The 12,432-nt window shown below is 42.1% G+C and overlaps 1 protein-coding gene across 2 annotated transcripts; it reads right to left on the reverse strand.

The window, feature by feature from the left end:
• Positions 1–4,200: 4,200 nt before the first annotated feature.
• LOC136431136 (uncharacterized) lies at positions 4,201–12,154 on the reverse strand. 2 transcript variants are annotated; one of them, XM_066422394.1, is made up of 9 exons: positions 11,979–12,154; positions 10,655–10,782; positions 9,347–9,494; positions 8,421–8,537; positions 7,637–7,657; positions 7,094–7,173; positions 6,501–6,631; positions 5,180–5,354; positions 4,201–4,737 (listed from the first exon to the last, which is right to left on the reverse strand). In XM_066422394.1, exons 1-9 carry the CDS (start codon positions 12,064–12,066, stop codon positions 4,603–4,605), a joined length of 1,023 nt encoding a protein of 340 aa, XP_066278491.1. In that variant the 5' UTR covers positions 12,067–12,154; the 3' UTR covers positions 4,201–4,602. The 2 variants fall into 2 exon arrangements, with proteins under 2 accessions (XP_066278491.1, XP_066278490.1); XM_066422393.1 differs by having other exon boundaries at positions 10,655–10,791.
• Between the last annotated feature and the right edge of the window lie 278 nt (positions 12,155–12,432).

Here is a 12,432-nt window from a genome sequence, read left to right on the forward strand (position 1 = left end):
GCAGCTGTGTATCGTTGTTTATTTCCCATTCTTTCAGGAAGATGTAGTGCCAACATTACAGCCCTTAAGTTTCGCACTGGTCCGGTACACGTCTGTGTGTGGATTAACTGTGATGTGAGAAACTATTGCCTCTGTAGCTTACCAGAGTAGGGTTCTTATACTGTAAATGCAGACATGTTTGCGGCGGTTTTATTTTCGCGGTGAACTCTTTACAGCAAACTTAAAACCACCGAAAAAGGCTGTTCCATTGTGTGACTGTAGCGCTACTATTGTTTCAAACACGAACTCAAAACCACTGCCAACACTCCATTTTCTCCCTATCGTGAAATTAAATCCCACAAACATTTCTGCATTTACAGTACTTCCCAGCATAACTTGCAATACCCATTCCACAATACACATCATAAATGGCTGACTGTGACCAATAAGCATGTTAACTTGTCATGTTGCATTTGACAGTGCAATAACTGCAATTTGAGAAGTAGATTTTATTCTCTAATGAATTGTCAAAAGACTTGAGTAGTCCACGAGACTGTCTGACTTGTGATAAACACTTAAGTAGACCATCTCGGCAAATATTCACTTCAAATATGTTGGCCAAACTTAACGATACCACTGTGTTTTCCATTTCCATTGGTCCACCAGCCTGACTTTGCTCCCAGAGACTCGTCCGACTGACCAGCCTTATTAGTCTGTTAGATGACCGTATTGCTAGCCGGCTCTGCTGACCTTCCATATATTGGTCAATAACATGCAAGCATCATGAGCTGTTCCTGCACAGTACCACTGAGAGGGTTTTACATGCACATGTATCTACTGAAAAATAAAAGGATCTTGTCGCTGCAAGTACAGATGCAAACAAAATATATCATTTAAATTTCAGGCCAGTGAAAAGTTGGTTCGGGCCAGAAGATTTTTTCATGTACTTGCCCTATACATGTACATGTATATGGCCAGCAAACTTGTCCAACCCTGTTTTACCCCTAGCACCATCACACCCAACATTTTCTATTGTCAGCTAGTTTAGATTTGTAAGACAGTTACATGTAACATTGCACGTAACTTGAGGTCCTTTGCCTTTGCGCACCCAAATGGGCTCATTGTTTGTTACAGAGAATTCTTGGAATGTTTATATGTTTTTGGTCTAAACAAATTGAACGCACTTCTGTCACAAAAAGGAACATGTCTCCCATAACAGACAGGTCATTGAACAGAATTGTTTAGGGGTTGTGGATACATGTACAACATTGTCGGCTGTTTTAAGGACTATTGTAACAATTGTTCAGAGAGATGTCTGACTGTTGGAGCGTATATCCTGAGTTTAGAGATGTTGTAGCAATGTAACGCTTGGAGGACTGGTTTACCCCAGTTTAAGTTTTGATCACATGGATGGATAGCACATGATGGAACAATGTTTTCAAAGTTTATGTGTTCAGTCGATTAACTAGTTTGTGTAGAACATATACTTATTCACTGATGAAATGGTAGCCACTACATTAGTTAGCGTGCATAGTCCAGTGGTTAGCAATCTTGCCTCTGGAACTACATGTAGAAGCCGCAAGCTTGATCCCGGCTGTGTCGCTCACCCGACATGCACACTACTGGAAAGGGTCGCAGTCCTTGGGACGGGACGTTAAGCCATGGTCCAACATTTATTGTGATTGTCGAAAAGAGATAGGGGAATTTCCCTGGTACAATGAACCTGTAAATACTGTACATAGCGTCTTCTCTCGTGCGACCAGTGGAAGATTACAATGTAGCTCTTCAGTGAGCTAAACTGGATCGAGATCACTTTAACTTTTTTACATTTCAAGTTAAACAAGCAAGAAAATGTACAGAACTGTTCTTTTTCAAGCCTACATTCAATAAGACATTTGATCATTCACATTTCGTATTTGCCTTTTCAATCTACCAATGACATGGAATCACCCATTAAATAGGGAGATCCCTAGGGCTCTGTAGCAGTCTCATAGTTGAGCTCCCGGTTCCAATGAATAATTGCTAACTGGGAGACCCTGGTTCGATCTTGGGTCAGGACATGTCAGTTGGGGCTGCACCAGTCTTTCAGACGTGACGTATAATGAGGGTCCCATGTTTAAGGACTGCCAACCCCTCCCTGTAAAAAATACCCTGCTACGTACTGAAACAGCAAGGAAACTTAAGCTTGCTGCCCTACATGTATACATTTGTATTCCACTGGGCACTACTGTAACAAGGGTCCGCGAAGGAACAAACAAAGGCATTGAATATTGTCCTTTCAAACTACTCTGCCAATTGTTAGCCTTACTACATGTATATGAATGTGTATACAATGTCATTGCAACATACTAAGTAAATCAAAATGTATTTCAAAGATGTAGGTTTGTGTGAAACTTAAATAAAATTATATTCTACATCATACCCTCATCTTGTTGGAGCATTACAAAACTAAAGACTAAAATCTAAGAAAACTTGCTTAGCTAAATTACATGTAGTGACTGTGTTTAAGATTTGCTGACATTTTCGATGACTCATGCATGCGTTTGTCTGTTGTGGGGAGGACAGAAATAGAAATGGCATGTTTTAGGTTGACAAAGAACAAATAAATATCTATGACTTTGCTTTGTCTGGTTGTTGAAAATGACTGTTGACAACATTTCAAAGAATCGCAAAAATGTGTTAACAGAGACAGGGGCAGTGCCCTGGATAGAAAATGTTGCTCTTGTTCACCAGTACCTTGTCGAGTGGCACATACATGTACATGTAGGCCAGCAAGTTTCCTTGCTGTTTCAAATGAACCTGTCAATTTTCCGAATGTTTTCTGAAAGTAGAAAAATGAAGCAATAGTCCGCTACCCCAAAATAACAAAAAATAGATAGGCCAGGCATTATTACAGGAAAAAAGATAATCGTCAATTAATTGTCTTCATCGGTATCTTTTCCGTCCTTCCCTGATAATGTAGCAACACATTGTCCTCTTGTCTATGTTAAATTCTTGAAGCCCTATCTCGTGACAGAAGCGTGTTGCAATTGACAGCAGTGGCCCCCTGCCTCACCGTTTATGTTCCTTCTTGTGATAATAAGTAGCCCGTGCTATTAGCGAGCCTCACAACAGGTGATTAACATTTTTTTCACTGAAAAGGGGTACCAGGGACGACAGAACAACTTCCGAATAATCAGAGTCGTATTTGTTGATGGTCCGTTACAAACAGAGTAAATGAAGCATCCTACAATGTATCTTCGTGGTTGATTATATTCATATTCCAATATCATAAATGAAAGGGTTTCACTAATCCAATTTTGGTTGCTCAATGATCGCTGTCTACTTGAAAGGGGGCTATACAAGGTATGATTCTGAAAGAAACAGCACTTTACCTACTTCACAGACATGCACACACGCACACAGACAGACAGACAGACAGACAGACATGCATACAGTACACACACACACACACACACACACACACACATATATGTAACCATTTCTATCCTTACAGCATGATTATGTAACGCCAAACGTTAGATATCCCTTATCATTTTGGTCAATTGTATTTCTCATTAAGACGTCTTGGCTTGATTAACCATCCTGATCATCGATCTGTTATTTTACAAGACCAGGTTATGTATGATCGGTGGACAAAGAAATGCTCTCTGAACAGTCACTGCAAGCAATCTTTAGTGTCTTTTTTGCACACCAGCATGGCGATATGACTTCTAAAACTGAGATATGATTTCCACTAGACAATGACCGCTGAGTGGCCAAAACTGGACTTTTGTGAGCCTTGAACCTTCAAATTGTTTTAATGTGTTCTTTGCCAATGAAATTCGTTGACAGACTTGTCAAATTTGTTAAAATTTCGTGGTCTCAGCCTCTTGTAGAAAGTGGGCGTTAAGGACACAGAAATTGTGGAGGGGTAGTTGATGTTAACTATAGACCCCCATTGGACTAGACTGCAATCTCGCTACGACCTAAATTGGATTTGTGTAACCCTTGATTTCATGATTGAAATATCATGCAAAGTGTAAAAAGTATGACTGAAAATACAATAAAGCACACAAAGCATAAAAAGAGTTTTTTTACCTATGAAATTCGTTGAGCGATCTGTCAAATTTTAGGTCGCAGCGATTTCGCCGCCCTAGCTAGTGGAATGGGGATATTATTGAGGAGTGGGGTTCTACTAATTAAGCAGAATAGATCCAAATGATCACACCACACTTCAAATATCTCCACATTCTATTTATTTATATCTCGAGTAGGATAGACAGGTTAAAATAGAAATCTATCACTAGATGTTTTGGAAGCCGCATTGTAGTACAGGTATTTATCAATCTTAAGTTTTAAAAGCGAGGTCACAGAAAAAACACTGTAAAACGATTGTAAATGATTAAAGAGGCAAGTCGACAGTTATGTTATGAACACCAATAGGAAGTCTTAGGTTTATATGCCGTTGTATGTTTGAAGTGCAGATACGCTTAGAACGCTCTTACAAATGTGTTAGAATTAGTGCTGCAAATCATCGTTAATGGAAGGGATTTGTCCGTTAATTATAGATTTTGCTTCTACATTCGAATCGTTGTCGTTAGGCTGGGCGCGGTTGTCGTTTGACCGGATGTGACGTGTCGTCTAAAGAGGGACATTTCTGTTGAACGCCGGCGTGCTGTAGACGTTCCCACCTTTCTGATAGTAGCAGACCAGGATGTTGTTGGGTTTGTTGTCGGACCTGCCACAGCCGACAGCGCCGGTCTCCTTCCACATTATCTGAAGAAACAGCAGCGAGTTTTTAAGTTTCGTGACATTTTCATAACTCAAGACAAGACATGCGTGGCCAAGGAATATGGACATTTTGTACCATTGGCTAGGAGTGTTTGTGTGTGCATGCACGCAAGTGTGTGTGTGTGTGTGTGTGTGTGTGTGTGTGTGTGTGTGTGTGTGTGTGTGTGTTTGTGTGTGTGTGTGTGTGTGAGTGTGTGTGTTTGTGTGTGTGTGTGTGTGTGAACTTGTATCTATCAACATGTGTAATGTCTACATGTACATTTGTATCTATCCATTAATAAGTCAATCAACCCATCCATGTTTGTAAGTCTGTCTGTCTGTCTGTCTGTCTGTCTGTCTGTCTGTCTGTCAGAATGAAGAGTGAAATCAAGTAATGCCAGCAATCTACATGCATGTGTATAGCAGGACAAAAGCAATCTTTACAAACCTGAGTATAGTGGCCATACAGCCTGATACCACTGCGGGTAACACCTCTCCCATTCCTCCGGAAAGCCTTGTAGTACTTCTCCTCGTCATACCAGGCCTCGATGGCATTTTTGTACATGCTGCTCCCAGTACAGTCCGGGACGTCCGACCAGGTCCAGTACAGGTTCTCTCCGTGCCTACAGAGAACACACACATCAACAATATGAGAATGATCCTCTCAATGCAATGAACCTATTATTTTATGCTAAGGTGGGGGAGGGCGGTTGCAACTTTTGTGTAACAACGTTTTAGCAGGACATAATCAAACAGTGTAGCAGTACGAATTAGCTTCAACACCTTAATAAAAGGGTTTCAGTTTTTCAATTATTTTGCCCAAGAAGAAATTTTCTGTAAGCGCATGTGCGTTGGACTGCGGTTATACCTCTGCAACTAAACTCTGAACTGAAGTTGCTCTCAGCTATGTGATATACAAGTTGCATATACCCGGCTATACAGCCATCTCTGTCTGCAACACTCAGGGATGCCCCTATAGCTGACAACTGGTAGCAGCCTCACAATTGAGATCCTGGTTTCAATTAGTTGCTAACTAGGGGACCCCGGTTCTATCTTCGGCCAGGACATCTCGGTTGGGGCTGCACCCGTTTTTCGGAAAAATGTTGGGTCCCGTGTTTGAGGAGGTGCCTCGATCATGTTAAAGCTTAAGGGGGAACCCCTTCCAATGTGAAAATATACCCTGCTACTGAAACCCGATGGGTCACTAGGCACTTCAAGGGTCTTAAAGGCACCCAGAGCATTTTATGAGGTTTGAAACTGGAAATATTCTAGTTGCTGTAATTTGTATGAAATTGACATTCAAAGCCACTGTTTACCACATTTGTATGCGGATTTCTTATCAAAAGTGCTCAAAAGCGGCACAAAAATAACTTAAAAGGTACGTGGTGATCTTTTAGTTTCATGTGCCTAGTGTAAATAGACCGATACCATAGCCTCGCCCACCTCCGTCAAAACGTAGAAATGCAAAATAAAATCATAAAAATGCAAGTATTTGGCGGCCATGCAGTCACCCTCTCATTGGTCGAAACGCTAATTGTGATGGACAGTCCGGATCAGTCTATTAGGGCTTGGATATTCTATCAGTTCTCACCACACAACGACATCGTATCTTTGCTCCTTTAATGTCGATATGTAATGGTATAGTGTTACTGAAACTTACTATGTGTAGGGATGACTAGAAATTGGAGTTATTTTATTCAAGTTTCAAGCCTCATTAAATGCTCTGGATGCCTTTAACGAACGAACAAAAACGAACAATGGTGACTTACACCACGTTCTTCCCTTCCACAGCCCAGGTACGCTCCGCCTGTGAGGAGTGCTCCAGTGGATAAGTTCTCGGGTTCGCGTCATATCGGGCCTTCAGTTTCTTCGCGTACCGCCTCGCCTCTTGTGCACACATCTGTACCATGAAACAGTCAAAATGTGTCATGAATCACAACATCGATATTTGCAGAAAAATACTCCTCACAACAAACCTTTCATCTTCTAACAAAGCTTTCTAGCGATAACATTGCTTAAAGGTTAGGTTAAATCAAATGGAAAGTCTCCATTCTACTTAAGCTGTTAGCTAGCAGGGGGTCCAGGGGGCTTTTGGACTAAGAAAAAAGGGAAATCCTCCCCCCCTAATTTTTTTAGCGGAAATACAGCTGCATTACCGTAGAAATCCACAAGGGGGCCCATTATCGACTGTTATCCCGACCCCTACCCATATACCAAATAGACATCAGGATCCATCCACAGCTTCTCGTTATGCTGTTCACATGCAGACAGACAGACACACAAACAACACCTAAAACATAACCTTGGCGAAACCGAATGTAATAATTCATTGGAAGATATGACCAAACACTGGTGTGCTCACCGGGTCCCAGGCCATGGGAGGTGCGTTCTTAATGGCCCGCTTCTTGTTGTGGGCTTCCAAACAGTGTTGTTCGAACACTTCTGTGTTAAAAAGCAACAACAATTTTGTAAAGAAGAGACCCACATCAAATGAATAAAAGCACCAATAGAAGACTAGGAAATCAATTCGAGAGTTCATCTGTGTTTGTAGAAACCATTTTGAAGGCAAAGTTGATCTGTAATTTCCTAAACACAAAAATTGGTCTTATCCAAACCCCTTTACATCAGCGACTTACAACCTTAAACTTTCTGCACCTCATAATCCACTGTTGATCGAGTCACGTGTTGTAATCTGCATAACGTGATGTCAAAGAAGCGGCGGATTGCTTGACATAGACTGGAGTTGGACAGTGGAAGATTTGGGCACGTCCAGTTTTTTGTGTGTTGGAAATTACATAACATGTACAGTTCAACTTTGCAACTGTTCACAGGAAATACAATACCGTTGTGTTAACTACATGTATATGTCTCATATTCATGAAAATACTTGAAAGATCCAGCTTACCGTCCTCATTTGGGTCTATCACTGCAAAACGAAGAAAAACGTGTTATTTTGATGTCGGTACATGTAAAACTACCACTCTTAGAGCTCGAGCAGGAGAAATAAGCCCCATTCACCGATCGCTAGACTATCTGACTTCTTTTTTAAGTTAGCATCTACTAACATAATTCTACCAGGGTACATAATTCCGCCACCATGAAAAGAGACGTCCAAACAGATCCCCACACAACGTCCCCCAGTATAATGCACTCCTGTATATCTAAACTATGCATACCTGGGGGTGCTGCACTAGAGATCTATCAAACACACTGTTTTTTTTGTCAAAGTGGCGGATTTATGTAACCCAGTGTATTAATGTTAATGTAGATTATAGGAAACTGTGCTCGACGTTTATAAGTCTAATGTAGCTACATGTACATAATCAGTTATAGATGTAAATAAGGTTACAATGTGCTTGACCGTCTGGATTATGAATCGATATTTGATAATCGGGAATCCTATAAGCCGAAATGAAATTTGACAACAAGAGCAAAACACGGTACTACTAGTATCACGACACACGCAATTCACATATCATCGAGATGTCATGAATGCGACTGCAAGGTAAGAACAAAAAGATTTCACAAATATGACGAGATCAACAAATTGATAGATCTCTTGGTAATCTTTCTGTGAGCGATCAATAATCTGCAAAATATTTCAATGATCTCAGAATTATCTCTCAATGATTTTAGTGACGAATGATTTGTTTATCAGGTTGGTCTGTCGGATCAAAACGGGGCCTTACCAGGGCAAAGCCCGGAGCTGTTCTTGCAGCATACTTCGGCCAACCCCTTCAGAGCCCTCCCCAAGCTGAGGACGTGGTCACAGACGGGTTGGAGTAAGATATCCTTACACACTTCCTCTGTGATAACGAATTAGAAACAAAAAACAGTTGTAAACATTGATATAAAATCTATACATTAAGCTTTGAACTCATAGAAAAAGGACCGGTATCTTATAGAATCCTGCATTAGACTGTAAGCGCGCTATCTCAATGTTTCCAATCCGTAAGTGTTCGAGGAGGGCTAGTAACCAATCCCTGAAATATACCCTGCTGCTGAAATAACAAGAAAAGTTATGGCCTATGTGCCACTAGAGGCACTACAAGAGTCTGAGCGAATACATCAAGAACAATACTGTGTAGTTAGCAAGATGACCTCCCCTTCTTTTCAAGAGACCCGCTTCTTAAAGTAATTGTAAACGGGTCATGTCTGACATATCTTTGGTTCTGACAAGCTTCCAAGGGTGTGGTCAACTTGAAATCAACTCAGTCGCTCATAAAATGTGAACAACCAAATAAGATAATTCAGTCTCAAGAAGAGATGTTCTTGTACGTTTGTGCCAAATTTCAACTCATTTCATGCAAAAATAAAACTATTGAGCTACAGGAAGACTTCTAACAACGAGTTTGCGAGACAGACGTGTGCGCGCGAGTGTAAGCTACGGCGCGGTCTCACTCGCCTTAGGTCGTCGTTAAGATTTTGATGATTGTAGAACATTCAAGCAGGCTGTGACAGAACCAACCGCCGACAAGGATCTAAGACAACCTTTTCTGTAAGACGACAGCTTAATTCTGAAGGACACGGCCACAGCTATCCCAAGAATTACCTCGGTTTGCGATCGCACTCCGATCTTACGGCGGTCGTGCGACATATGTGACCGAGCGATTACCTTCATTGCTCGGAGGACACAGCCCACACGACTTCTGGCAGAAGATGCCCATGAACTGATGGGAATAGTCGCAGGCCCCGTCAGCTGCCCAGTATCGACAGGCACACTTGTCGTGGTACAGGTCCTCACAGCCGTCTGCGGTATGCGTCTGGGTTTGGACATAGAGAGAAAACAAGTCAGCTATATAGCAACCAAAAAAAAACCATGACCACAGTTTGCATAGAACACGAAATATGTTGGGTTTTTTCGGGTGGGTATGACATAAATGAAATACAACACGGTGTATTCCGCATCACCCTCGGTCCCGGCCCTGCCGCGGGTCGAATCGCTCTCCGGCCGAACATACGACCCGCGGTCGGGCGGGTACCTCGGGCGATGCGGAATACACCGATGCGGCCTGGGTATGATATATATTTTCAGAATACAACACGGTGTATTCCGTATCGGCAGAGGTACCAGCCCGATGGCGGGTCGTATCGCCTGAAGGCCGGAGGGCGATTCGACCCACGGGAGGGCCAGGACCGAGGGTCGAATCGCCCGAGAAAACGAAATGCGCCAGACATTGAGAAAAGTTGGTGTTCTCGAACAAAATAATTGAAGCAGCCGCAATTCCAACGACCGAATCCATTATCCAGTATCCAATAAACAGCGGCGCATCCGCACTCTAAATGCATTCTAAATATTCTACAGAAGCCCGTGTGATAAAAGTAGAACCCCGTGTGATACGGCAAATTTTCACATGATGCGGAACACCGGTATCGAACGTTTTCGCCCCCCAGGTATGACATAGATATTTTTAGAATACAACACGGTGTATTCCGTATCGGCCGAGGTACCGGCCCGACCGAAGGCCGAAGGGCAATTCGACCCGCGGGAGGGCCTGGACCGAGGGTGATGCGGAATACAACGTGTTGTGTTATATATTTATGTTATACTCGATCACCCTAAAAATTACATTTCCATGCGAAATGCTCCAGAAGTTGAGAAAAATTATAACAACATCGATTCCAACAGCGGCGCATCCGGCGCACTCGAAACTCCCAAAGTATAAAACAATGATGCTGATGTGCTAACATGGGGAAGAAAATGTCAATTTCATACAGATTTCCTTAGCCAGAATACTTCCAGTTTTACCCCCTGATATTTCTCAGGGCGACTCTAATATTCTATGGAAGCCCGTGTGATAAAAGTAGAAGCCCGTGTGATAACTCATGTTATCACCCGGACCGGAACATCCGTATCGAACGTTTTCGCGGCCCAGGTATGACATGGATATAGAATACAACATGCTGAAAATGTCGACTTCACCTCTCTCTTCTTGCGATCCTCTGGTTCCGCTTCACCCAGGTACCTCTGGATATTCGCATCCGTCAGGATCTTCTCCACGTCCTCTGGCAGCGACGGAGTTTCCATAGCGGCATCCGGGATAGTCACTTCCGCATTGTCTATAAAAAAGGCGGCAAATGATCAATTGCACAGCCTTGTGTGATCAGTCAATATCTCGCATCGCCTCTTTTCTTGTGACCAAACGTACGTCTGCATTTTTCTGCCAGCGAAAAAGAACAGAGAGAGAGAGAGAGAAACACAGAGAGAAACACGCATAGAGAGAAACACACACAGAGGGGGAGAGAGGAACACAGAGGGAGAAACACAGCACACACACACACACTGAAACAAACAGCCACACGACGATTGTTGTCTTCATTTAAATCCCCCGCGTGTTTTGAGGCAAATTACTACCCCATGAATGCCTCAAAGGATAGTGACCTAAAGATCAGATGACAGCATTTGTCTCCTTTCATAGTTTTCTAGCTGGTAATATCCAGAACTATTGAAACATTTCACTTTTCGGGGCTGAAAATCCTTGAGGCAAAATATCGCACCTCCGCCTTTTCTTAAGGAAAGTGACGTAAAAAGATAAGATGACAAAATGCATCTCCTTTCATAGTTTTCTAGCTGGTAACATCCAAAACTATTGAAACATTTTCACTTTTCACGGCTTTCAATCCTTGAGACAAACTATCGCACCTGCGCTTTTTCAATGCTTTGTTCAAGATAATATGACATAAGTCCAGATAAACCCAAAAGTACATGGAAACAATAAACTGCATAAAACCAAGACAGCTAGTTCAGTCGTACTAAACGAAAGATTCTGTCAATGTTGATAATAGCTAAATGTGCTATATGTTGAAAACGGCACCATAAGGCTCTAATTCTAACTTTATTAAATCTAATTTATTGAAGCAAAATCAATGTCGAGGTCAAATTAAATGTTGTAGACAATAGGAAGTAATAACTCTCCATTGAATTCTTAAGATATAGTTGATATCGAGCATAAAAAACAAGTACTGAAGTCAAACATAATATTTCCAACTTACCCCGATGTCTCTCGAGCTTCCCACTCCGAGATACAATAAAATACTCTGTCTTTGATAAAAATCAAACACGCTACTAAAACTTTTTGTTTCTCGGAAAGTGACTTATTAGAGATCAGAAGACGAGATTCATACCGTCATCGTCGGCAAGTAAAAAAGAAGGTGCTGCCTTGACGAAGAGTTCCACGCACATCTATGTTTTTGTTGCTTAGGAAACTTAAGAAACGTGTGCAAGAAAAATGGAAGAAATCATTTACCGTCATCATCGTCTGCTGCTGGCGCACACGTCACGGCAGCCACGAGGAACGCCAGGTAGACGGCCAGCACAGAAACCAGCGGACGCATCTTGGACGTCTGTCGGCGATGAAGTTCTAGTTAGAAACGGTTGGCCTGCACTCTTCCTAGGTCTGATAACCAACTGAAGACGCATACTAACCGGGGAGGAGGACTGACCATACTTTATACTCCTAGCTTAGCGCTCATTGGCTGAACACTGTCGAACGACGGTTATATTTTGAAACTTTCCTTGGGAGAAAATGAAGACCTGACCGATTACCAGAGGAAAAAGTGACACACAGGCATAGTAAAGAAAAGTGTTCTTGTACCAATGAATACCTGGTGTTACAGTGCAATCATCCAATACGTACGTAATGATAAAAGAAGTGAAATTAGCAGCAAGAAAATATTGAAAAATATCATTTAACGAGCCTG

Source organism: Branchiostoma lanceolatum, chromosome 3 (genome assembly GCF_035083965.1).
Source record: "Branchiostoma lanceolatum isolate klBraLanc5 chromosome 3, klBraLanc5.hap2, whole genome shotgun sequence".
NCBI lineage: Eukaryota > Metazoa > Chordata > Leptocardii > Amphioxiformes > Branchiostomatidae > Branchiostoma > Branchiostoma lanceolatum.